The sequence below is a fragment of the Gossypium hirsutum genome, chromosome A11 (assembly GCF_007990345.1).
Source record: "Gossypium hirsutum isolate 1008001.06 chromosome A11, Gossypium_hirsutum_v2.1, whole genome shotgun sequence".
Taxonomy (NCBI): Eukaryota; Viridiplantae; Streptophyta; class Magnoliopsida; order Malvales; family Malvaceae; genus Gossypium; species Gossypium hirsutum.
Genome location: NC_053434.1, coordinates 122,800,968 through 122,812,191, shown reverse-complemented (window position 1 = coordinate 122,812,191; position 11,224 = coordinate 122,800,968). Strand labels below are relative to the sequence as shown.

The following is an 11,224-nucleotide window of genomic DNA, read 5'->3' as shown; positions in this document are numbered from 1 at the left end:
ATGTATTGTTACCTCAAATATATTACTCCAATAAAAAAATATTATTTTAGCCAATTATTTTTTAGTCTAATAATAAAGATATTATGTTACGAGTCACGAGAGTTTATATTTAATCTTAAATAATTCAATCCAATCCCACTCTAATTACTAAAAAAATATTATTTTAAATTGCTACATTTGTACATATATGTAAAAATTGAAATCATACTTATTAAAATTTAAAAAATCGTATTATTCAAATTAGTATTTAATTATTTTTAAAGTTTGAGATAAAATTTTATCTTTTTTTAATATTAATTTCATTATAAATTTTTATAATTGAAGATAACACATTTCAATATATTCGAATCCACGTTCTCTAATATTAATAATTTAATTGATATCGTTGTTATTATAACAATTAAGAGCATTAAAAGCGTGAATTATAATTCCAACCCAACCTTAATTGAAAAGTTTGCACAACTTGCTCTTCTCTATTATCAAGAGATAGACATTAAAAGCTGCACAATTTATAAATAAGAGCAAGACAATAATATTTTTATTTAATTATTATTTAAGGATAGGTGATATTAATTACGTGTTGTCATTAGATTTAAGAAAAAGACTATTTTGTTGTTAAAAATAGTCAACAGAATTGCTTCCTAACCATTTGGATGGAGATCCTATTACTTGTTTAACTTGAATGTATTATCTTATCCGAAAACTTTTTTTATCAGAAATAAATTTTATATTAAGTATGCCTTGTAGAAGACAAATATTTGAAATTATTTACATATTTTATTATAACGAGTTCGAAAGGATATTTTTTTAAAAAAAAATTCTTAATCAATTTTTTCTAACTTTATTTTTATTGTTATAAAGTAACCGCTACAGGGTTAGAAAAAAATTAACAATAATGACTATTAGACTTGAATTTTCAAATATAAGAAGTGTACAGAGATTTAGAGTATATTTTAACACGTGATTGTGCTTTCTTTCTTTTTCTTTGCATTATAAAAATGGTTATTATGTTTAAATTTAATATTTATATTTTCATTTATAACATAATTTGGTCTTTATATATTTATAATATTATTGATTAGTCCAAATTATATAATTTGAAAGCTGATTTTTAAATTTAAAAAATAAAAATAAGAGATTAAATTTCAAATGCATGGAACATATAAAATTTTAGAACATACTTTAATTTTTAAATTTTTATTCTATAATTTAACACAAATAAAAAAACCATCCTAATACGAAGCACAAATAAACTATACTAATAAACAATAATTAATAGTCAACATATAACATCAACAGTTACCAAGTGTCCATATAAACATTTGAAATTGTCTTATGTTGTCATACATATCTAGATGATAATGTTGAAATAATATTGAACTTATAATAAAGAATATCTCACCATAACAACTCATAAGCACCATAAATATTAAAATAAAATTTGACTAATAAATCAAAATCATCAACCACACTTACAATAAACAAATACATGTAAGATTTTAGCTGCCCTAATTAAGTTTTTGACTCAATTTAAGGTGAGTGATTGATTAATAGTAAATTAAGTTTTAGGACGCTAATATTATAATCATTGATATATATATTTTTAATTTGATCATAGTTCTGGTTACTCTCTCATTAAAATAGAATTTCATGTATTGATTTGATAATAAAAAATATTTATCATTTTAAGTGTGACTTAAGTTTAAGTAGCATTAATCATTATTTATTTGTAAAAAGAAAATAACAGAAATTGAAAACTGCTCAAATTTTTTTAATAGAGCAAGAAAATGAGATTTTATTTAATTATTACTTGGGGGTGGGTGGTGGCATCTATAAAATACCATAGACTCTACCTGTATGGACTGCACTTCATCTTGTTCGAATCATTTCACTCTTCCTACTGCAATAATCAAACACTTTCACTTGATTTTGGGTTCAACCATCAATGGCCGAAGCAATTGCTTTTGACATCGCCGGAGGGCTCGCTAGTAAGTTGAGCTCCCTTGCTCTCTCTCAAATTGGACTATGGTGGAATTTCAAAGATGACATTGAGGACCTCAAAAACACCATCTCCACAATCAAAGGTGTCCTTCTTGATGCCGAAGAACAATCCATGACCAGCAACCTCGTCAAAAATTGGCTTGAAAAGCTGAAAGATGCACTTTATGATGCTGATGACTTGCTCGATGATTTCTCTACCGAAGCTTTGCGAAAAGATCTACTCAGTGGGAACAAGCTGACGAAAGAGGTACGCCTTTTCTTTTCAAGCTCAAACCAGTTTGTTTATGGTCTCAAAATGGGCCGTCAAATTAAGGCCATTAAGGCCAGGTTAACTTCCATTGGAAGTGAGGCCAAGATGTTCAACTTGGTAGAGCGTGATAGTCTCGTGGAACCCTCTTTCATGTCTAAAAAGAGGCAGCGAACACACTCTTTTATGCATAAAGATGAAATAATAGGGAGGGAAGATGATAAAGCAGCTCTTCCAAAACTCATGCTAGGGTTTCAAAGTGAAGAGAATGTTTGTATCATTCCAATTGTGGGGTTTGGAGGGTTAGGGAAGACTGCGCTGGCACAATTTGTTTATGAAATAGTCAAAGATCATTTTGAGATGAGGATATGGGTGTGTGTTTCAAATATTTTTGATTTGAAAATAATAGTGAAAAACATTATCAAATCTGTAGCTAACTATGCACCTGATCAAAATCTCGAAATGGATCAATTGAAAACAACTTCGAGATGAAATTCATGAGAAAAAGTATTTACTTGTTTCGGATGATATTTGGAATGAGGAGTGGGAACAATGGGTTAGCTTAAAGAAGTTATTGATGGGTGGGGCTAAAGGGAGTAGGATAATAGTAACTACTCGCTCTTTAAGGGTAGCAAAGATTACTAGTAAATGTCAACCCCATGTTTTAAAAGGTTTGTCTGATGATGATGCTTGGTCTTTGTTTAAAGAGATAGCATTTGAGCAAAGGTCTACAGATTCAACAAGTTTAGAGTTTGTGGAAATAGGAAAGCAGATTTTGGAAAGGTGTGGTGGAGTTCCCTTAGTCATAAGGACGATAGCTGGTAAATTATCTTTCAAAAATTCTAAAAATGATTGGCTTTCTTTTAAAGATAATGAACTTGCTAGAATATCTCAGAACGGAGGTGAAATTCTACCTACACTTAAGTTGAGTTATGATCATCTCCCATATCATTTGAAGCATTGTTTTGCTTATTGTCGATTGTATCCAAAAGATCATAAAATTGACGTACGAACACTTGTTCAATTTTGGATTGCACAAGGTTTTGTAAAGCAGTCAAGTCCAAGTCAATCTCTTGAAGAGATTGGGTTGGGGTATTTTAAAGATTTAGTTGAAAGAAGTTTCTTTCAAGAGGTAGAAGATGATGAAACCTGGTTTACAACATGTAAAATGCATGATTTAATGCATGATCTAGCTGAATTAGTAGCAGGGACAGAGAGTAGTTTTATAGATTCAAATTCAAGTGCAAGTGAGGTTAGTGAAAAATGTCGTCATGTATCAATTAGTCCTTTATTAATTCCTTTGCTTAAGGGAAAGAAGTTCCGAACTTTACTTTGTTTCCCAAAAGAGAGCGAGCAAAGCCAAATTATGAGTGAGGACGAAACATGGGATTTAATAATTTCATGATGTAGATGCTTGCGGGTATTAAAGTTGAATAATTTAAATCTTAATATAGTTCCACGTTCCATTCATAAATTGAAACATTTGAGGTATTTAGATCTTTCCGACAATCCCAATATTAAGATCCTCCCAAAGAGTATTTGCAATATGCAAAATTTGCAAGCTCTGAAACTTGATTGGTGTGTTGGGCTTGAAGAATTGCCAAAGAAGATTGCAAAATTGGTGAATCTTTCCCATATAGGGTGTGTACATTGTTATGGCTTAACTCATATGCCGCGTGGAATAGGGAAGTTGACTTCCCTTGAGATGTTAAGCAGGTTTGTAGTGGATAAAGATGGCTCCCAGGGTGGAGCAGATCTAAGTGAATTGAGTGGGCTTATCAACTTAAAGGGAGAGCTAATAATAAGTAATTTGGGATTTGTGAAAAATGCAAAAGAGATGTTTAGGGCTGCTAATTTAAAAGAGAAGCAACATTTGGAAGCATTTGTTTTAGAATGGGGCGATGACAACAATGATGATGACAAGTCACTTGAAGTCCTCCAGCCCCATCCAAATCTGAAGATGTTGAAGGTGGGCGGGTGGAGGGGTAATGCCAAGTTTCCAAGTTGGCTTTCTTTGCTTACAAAACTCGTTGATATTACCATATGGGGTCCGAGTAATTTCAAACACCTCCCATCCTTTGCTCAATTGCCTTGTCTTCAACAGCTGAAGATATCTAATTTAACTGAGCTCCAGTGCATGGAAGATCATGGCCCCAATGGAAGACATGGAGACACAGAATCATTCTTTCCGTCGCTTAAAGTTCTTCGTCTCTGGAACTGCCCGAATATGAAGAGTTGGTGGAGGACGACACAACAGTTATAAGAGCATCAACCATGGCATTTCCTTGTCTTTCCTCTCTAGATATTAAATATTGCCCTTTGACTTCGATGCCGCTGTATCCATCACTCAGTGAAAAGCTAAAGTTGGTGAATACCAGTCCAAGGCCATTAAAGCAGACCATCAAGATGAGCATCACTAGTACGACCCCATCAACTTCAACCTCTTCTCTTCCTCTTTCCAAATTGAAATCTTTCCATGCAGAGAACATTGAGGGACTGGACACTCACATGCTAGATGATTGCTTGCAAAATATGACTTCCCTTGAACGCTGTTTTATTGATTCTTGTCATTTGCTAGAGTCTTTATCTGGGTGGCAGCAACATCTCATCGGCCTCAAAACTTTAATAATAAAAGATTGCAAGGAGGTTGATTTAGAGGGCATGCAATGGGAACCCCTTAAGAATCTCTCTTGTTTAGTGTTTGTTGGAACATTGGCAGTATAAACAGAAGCAAATGGAATGAAAGAAAACAAAAATGAAGAAGAACTCAGCAAAGAATTGTAACTGAAAGTTGTATTTTTTTCATTCAAATATTTGAATATATGGAAGTTACAAAAGAACAAATTTGACAGTTACCTACTAATTTAACTGCCCTTACTTAATACATACTAAAATAAAGTTTGCTTACAAAAGAAAGCTGATATAACAGCTATTACATCAAAGTGAATCATTCAATCTTATCCTACTAACTTAGCCATCATATTACAAAAGATTTGGTCAAAGTTACATAGGAATAAAACATTTAAAATATGATCCTTCATTCAACTCCACTGCTTCACTTCAAAACAGTATAGCAGCTAACTTGTACAATTTGCGGCTGCTGGTCTTTTGACCAATTTGTTGCTGTTGGTTCTTTGTTGCAATATAGGCCACGGCTTCAACACTCCTCCTTGGACTGTATGCAACAAACAGCAATCATTTCCTTCAAAGCATTAAATCGGTTGGCTCCCAATGGTTTAGTTAAAATGTCAGCTAACTGAATTTCTGAACTGCAATGAACTAAGCTAACCTCCCTCGATTCCTCAGCTTCTCTAACAAAATGAAATTTGATTTTGAAGTGTTTAGTCTTACCATGGAAGACTGGATTCTTGGCTATGGCCACAGCTGATTGGTTATCCACTCTAATCTCAGTAGGCTGAGCTTGATTTTCATTCAAATCATCCAAAATCTTCCTAAGCCAAATGGCTTGATTTACTGCTGCTGCAGCTGAGATATACTCAGCCTCTGCTGTGGATTGTGCAACAGTTTGTTTCTTCTTTGAACTCCAGCTGAAAACACTCGAGCCTAAGGTGAAAAAATAACCTGAAGTGCTCCTCATGTCATCAACTGACCTTGCCCAATCGCTATCAGAATAGCCTAAGAGTTTCAGCTCCTTTGCCCTCCAAAACTTTACACCAGCATCGATAGTTCCTTTGACATACCTTAACACTCTTTTTGCTGCCTTCAGATGTGCCACATTACTGTAGTGCATAAACCTTGAAAGTAGACTAACAGCATAGACAATGTCTGGTCTAGTTGCTGTTAAATAAAGCAAACAACCAATTAAGCTTCTATATGCTCTCTCATCTACTCGATCATGCTCACTGGCACTTGATAATTTTTCCCCCAATGCAACTGGTGTAGTGACTGATTTGCATTTCGACATGCAAAATTTTTCAAGCACCTTGGAAGCAAATGTTTGTTGACTTATGAAAATACCATCACTTCCTTGTCTGATTTCCATACCAAGAAAATAGGTCATTAGACCAAGGTCAGTCATCTCAAAGACATGTTGCATCTGCTTCTTAAAGTCTTCTACCAGTTCATCTTTACAGCCAATGACTAGCAGATCATCAACATACAAGGAAACAATTAGCAAAGTTTCCTTCTGATCCTTCTTAACATAGAGTGTAGGCTAACTAACACTCTTTGTGAACCCGAGCCTTGCTAGGTAGCCATCAATCCTCTCATACCAGGCTCTTGGAGCCTGTTTTAGGCCATATAAGGCCTTTTTCAACTTGTAAACCTTCTGTTCTTCACCAGGGACCTCAAAACCCCCAGGTTGCTCAATGAATATTTCTTCATTAAGAAAGCCATTTAGAAAGGCTGACTTAACATCTAAATGGTGCACCTTCCAGTGCTTTTGAGCTGCCAAAGTAAGCAGCAGTCTGATAGTGTCCAACCTTGCAACAGGTGCAAAAGTCTCAGAAAAATCAACCCCTTGCTGCTGACTATAACCTTTTACAACCAATCTAGCCTTGTGTCTGTTCAAAGTACCATCAGTATTGTTTTTAGTCCTAAAGACCCATTTGACACCAATGATTTTTCTGTTTTCAGGTCTATCCACAAGCTCCCATGTATCATTTTCTGAATCATTTTAAATTCAGTTTCCATAGCATCCTGCCAGCACTTTTCTTTTGCAGCTTCTTCAAAACATGAAGGCTCTACTATGGTTACTGCACATCTCTCATAGATGTCTGTTAATGTCCTAGTGCCTCGAATAGGTTCATCATCATAGCCATTTTCAGTTACTTCTTCATTTCAGCTTGCTGCAGATCAACATCAATCTGTTCTCCCTCGGGCAAATTTGCTTCAATTCCATCCCATTTCCAGCTACTTGCTTCACTGAATTTCACATCTCTGCTCACTACAACCTTCTTGGTCAGTGGATTAAAGACTCTGCATCCTTTCTTCACATTGCTGTAGCCAACAAACACCCCTGGCATGGACCTCCTGTCCAACTTGGTTCTTCTCTCCTCAGGTACCAACACATAACATAGACAACCAAATACCTTCAAATGTGAGACAGATGGTTTTTGTCCAAACCAGGCTTCAAAGGGTGTTTTACCCTTGACTGCATTAGTTGGCAGCCTATTCAACAAGTAAACAGCTGTATTCACAGCTTCAGCCCAAAAAGCATTAGGCATTTTAGCCTCAAATAACAAACACCTAGCCATATCAAGGACTGTTCTGTTTTTCCTTTCACAGACACCATTTTGTTGTGGTGTGTACACAGTAGTCAATTGGTGTTGAATTCCAGCATCATCACACAATTTTTGAAACTTCTGAGATACATACTCAGAACCATTGTCAGACCTCAAACATTTCAATTTGCAATTTGCTTGGTTTTCAACCAAGGCTTTAAATTTGCAGAAAGAACCATAAACATCTGACTTATGCTTTAAAAAATTCACCCAACAGAACCTCGAATAATTATCAATAAAAAGTACAAAGTACCTGCTGTCATTTAAGGAGGTGGTCTTCATTGGTCCACAAATGTCTGTATGAACCAGCTGAAGCTTCCCATGAGCTCTCCATGCTTTGTTGACAGGAAATGGTAACCTGGTCTGTTTTCCTAACTGACAGACTTCACACACAGCATCCCTTGGCTCAATTTTAGACATGTCACTGACCAAATCCATCTTTTGCATCATATTCAGAGAATTGTAGTTCACATGTCCCATCCTCCTGTGCCACAAATCAGTCTCATCAGACTGAGATGCATATGCTTTAGCTTGAAGCTGATTCACATCTACAATGAAAGTCCTATCTTGCATAGCCACTGTGGTTAACACTTCACCAGCAGCATTTTTGATCAAACAGTTCTTGCCTTCAAAAATCAGAGAATAGCCTTTCTCCAATAGCTGGCCAACACTTAGCAAGTTTTGGTCAATATCAGGTACATAGAGAACCTCTGAAATGGTTTTAATACCTAACTTGGTGCTTATCAAAGCCTTGCCTTTCCCTTTTGCCTCCAGTAGCTCACCATTGCCAATTCTGACTTTGGACTTGAAGGTAGTGTCAAGCTCCTTGAATATACTCTTCTCAGAAGCCATATGGTGGGTGCATCCACTGTCAATCAGCCAAATTTTGTTAACCTTGCTCGAGCTTGCAAAGCATGATGCTGAAAAAACATGCTCTTCTGGTGTTTCAACCTCTTCTGTAGCTTGAGCTTGGTTTTGAAACTTTGGTTGTACTTTTGATTTGCTTTTATAGACCTTTTCAATGTGGCCAAATTGCTTGCAGGCTCTACATTGAATGTCTGGTCTGTACCAGCAGTATTTCTCAAGATGAGTAGTCTTCTTGCAATAGACACAGGGTGGGAACTTCCTTTTGACAGGTTCTTTCTTCTTCTTCTCAGTCCAAGGCTTCTTGCCTTTGGCATTTAAGTTTGCACTTGAGCCTTCTCTGCCTCTAGCCTAAAAAGTTCCTTCATAGTGGTCCTCCTGCCTATTTGCCCTTCTCTGCTCTTGAGCATAAAGAGCATTTATAAGCTCTGTCAAAGGGATTGTTGACAAGTCCCTTGAGTCTTTCAGAGAAGAAATTTTTGCCTCATACTTCTCTGGCAAGGTTGTTATGACCTTCTCAACCACTCTTTGGTCACTGAATTCTTTCCCAAGCAGCCTTATGTTGTTGACAGTAGCCATGATTCTGTCAGCATACTGCTTGATGGTTTCTGAGTCCTTCATTTTGAGATTTTCAAAATCTCTTCTCATGTTGATCAGCTGCTGTTGCCTGGTCTTGTCAGACCCCTGAAACTCCTCCTTGAGTTTGTCCCAGGCCTGCTTTGGAGTGTCACAAGCCATTATTCTTGTGAAAATAACATCAGAAACTCCACTTTGAAGGCACGACATAGCCTTATACTTCTTGGCACAATCTTCATTGTGCTGCCTGATCTGGGCTATAGTCGGGTTAGCTCTTAGTGGTGGTGGCTCAGTGTCATTGAGAACAACATTCCACAGGTCATGTGCCTGCAGATATGTTCTCATTTTTACTGCCCAAATGTTGTAATTTTCTCCAACAAAGACAGGTGGAGGAGGTGGTGTAAAACTCATTTTCAGCAACCAAAAACAACCTTTGCTTCTTTTGTTTCAAGTATAGCTTGCTTAATGATAGTGTACAACCAAGGCCCTCAAAGACTGAAAGCTCTGGATACCATTTGTTAGAACATTGGCAGTATAAACAGAAGCAAATGGAATGAAAGAAAACAAAAATGAAGAAGAACTCAGCAAAGAATTGTAACTGAAAGTTGTATTTTTTTCATTCAAATTTTTGAATATATGGAAGTTACAAAAGAACAAATTTGACAGTTACCTACTAATTTAACTGCCCTTACTTAATACATACTAAAATAAAGTTTGCTTACAAAAGAAAGCTGATATAACAGCTATTACATCAAAGTGAATCATTCAATCTTATCCTACTAACTTAGCCATCATATTACAAAAGATTTGGTCAAAGTTACATAGGAATAAAACATTTAAAATATGATCCTTCATTCAACTCCACTGCTTCACTTCAAAACAGTATAGCAGCTAACTTGTACAATTTGCGGCTGCTGGTCTTTTGACCAATTTGTTGCTGTTGGTTCTTTGTTGCAATGCAGGCCACGGCTTCAACAGTGATTGATAATATTCCAAAGCTCGTGTCTCTCCCCATTGGGCTTCAACATCTTGTTCAATTGGAATCATTAGAAATCCGTAATTGCAGTGGATTGAGGTCACTCTTTCCCGTGTTCCAACATCTAACTTCCCTTGAAGAGTTTTCAATAAGAAATTGCAATGAGCTGGAGTTATCTGCAGCTGGCATGCAAATATTCCAGGATTATAAAAGCTTACGTGCTCTATGGCTGGAAACCGTTCCGAAGTGTCAGCATCTTCCAGAGTGGCTTCAACATCTAACAAATCTGCAACAGCTTTATCTCGTTGATTTTCCCAATTTAACATCGCTTCCGGACGAGATACGTTGCCTAACTAGTTTGGAAGAGTTATGCATACGACAAACTCCCCAGTTGGAGGAAAGATGTCGGAAGGACATTGGGGCCGATTGGCATAAGATTGCTCATATAGCTACAGGTTGGTATGTTTACATATTTTATAAATTAAAATTACTTTGTTACTCCTACTGGTGCAATTTCTTTATTTATCATTGTCTTTTGCTAATTTGTGCAGTGACCATAGAAGACTTCTAGTAAAAGTAATTTGGAAATTTCAAGAATTTAAATGCAGAAAAATGAGGAGGTAATTTATCTAATTGCTTTGCAGTTTTAAATCATAATAATCTCACCATTGCAATGATCTGATGAAGTACTCTTGTGTGTACACATTTGAAATCGCAGCTTATACCAAATACTGTGATCACTAAAATAGTTAGAAGAGCAACACTAACAAGGAATGACAGGTAATTCATACCACTCGTTTCTTTTCTTCTATTTTCTATGATATGTTTAGGTCAAATTTAGCTATCAGACCTTACTTTGTGTAAATTGAGATTTAGTACTTGTACTTTAATTTGATTAATTTTAGTTCCTGTACTTTTTGAATTTTGAATTTTTTATCCTGATCAAATGATAGCAATTAAATCTGTTTTGTTAAATTATGCTATTAGTCCTGTATTATGAATAAAGTTATAAATTTAATCCATATTCTCTAATTGGATAATTCTTAGTTGCTCTATTTTTTGAATGTCAAAATTTTAATCTCAATGTAAATGACAATCGCTAAATCTATTAACTAATTTCTTTGTGAGTGATATGTGAAAGTAACAAGCTGACATAACTTTAGATATGAAATAATATAAGACTGATGATGGTAAGCATTTTAGTAAAGAAAAATTAATTTGGCAAAAGGTTTTGACGTACAAACACTAATGGGAATGTGAGTTTGTTACTATTACAGATGATGATGACGCCCAATGTTTGGCCCTATCTTAAATTTT

General features: G+C 35.5%; 2 protein-coding genes across 2 annotated transcripts; one reads left to right on the top strand and one right to left on the bottom strand.

Annotated features, from left to right (window-relative positions):
* Positions 1-1,945: 1,945 nt before the first annotated feature.
* LOC107935749 (putative disease resistance protein RGA1) lies at positions 1,946-4,511 on the top strand. Its single transcript, XM_041082237.1, has 3 exons — positions 1,946-2,620; positions 2,793-3,500; positions 3,678-4,511. The coding sequence occupies exons 1-3, from the start codon at positions 1,946-1,948 to the stop codon at positions 4,509-4,511; spliced, it is 2,217 nt and encodes a 738-aa protein (XP_040938171.1).
* A 4,195-nt stretch (positions 4,512-8,706) lies between these two features.
* LOC121210120 (uncharacterized) lies at positions 8,707-9,342 on the bottom strand. Its single transcript, XM_041082236.1, has one exon. The coding sequence runs from the start codon at positions 9,340-9,342 to the stop codon at positions 8,707-8,709; it is 636 nt and encodes a 211-aa protein (XP_040938170.1).
* Positions 9,343-11,224: the final 1,882 nt, after the last annotated feature.

Excerpts from the sequence above, each read along its gene's own strand:
- LOC121210120 (XM_041082236.1), bottom strand. The coding sequence starts at position 9,342 with ATGAGTTTTACACCACCTCCTCCACCTGTCTTTGTTGGAGAAAATTAC.
- LOC107935749 (XM_041082237.1), top strand. The coding sequence starts at position 1,946 with ATGGCCGAAGCAATTGCTTTTGACATCGCCGGAGGGCTCGCTAGTAAG. Across the intron at positions 2,621-2,792 it reads ATTTTGAGATGAGGATATGG|TGGGAACAATGGGTTAGCTT; the intron begins GTGTGTGTTTCA and ends TGGAATGAGGAG. Across the intron at positions 3,501-3,677 it reads CAAATTCAAGTGCAAGTGAG|TTGAATAATTTAAATCTTAA; the intron begins GTTAGTGAAAAA and ends CGGGTATTAAAG.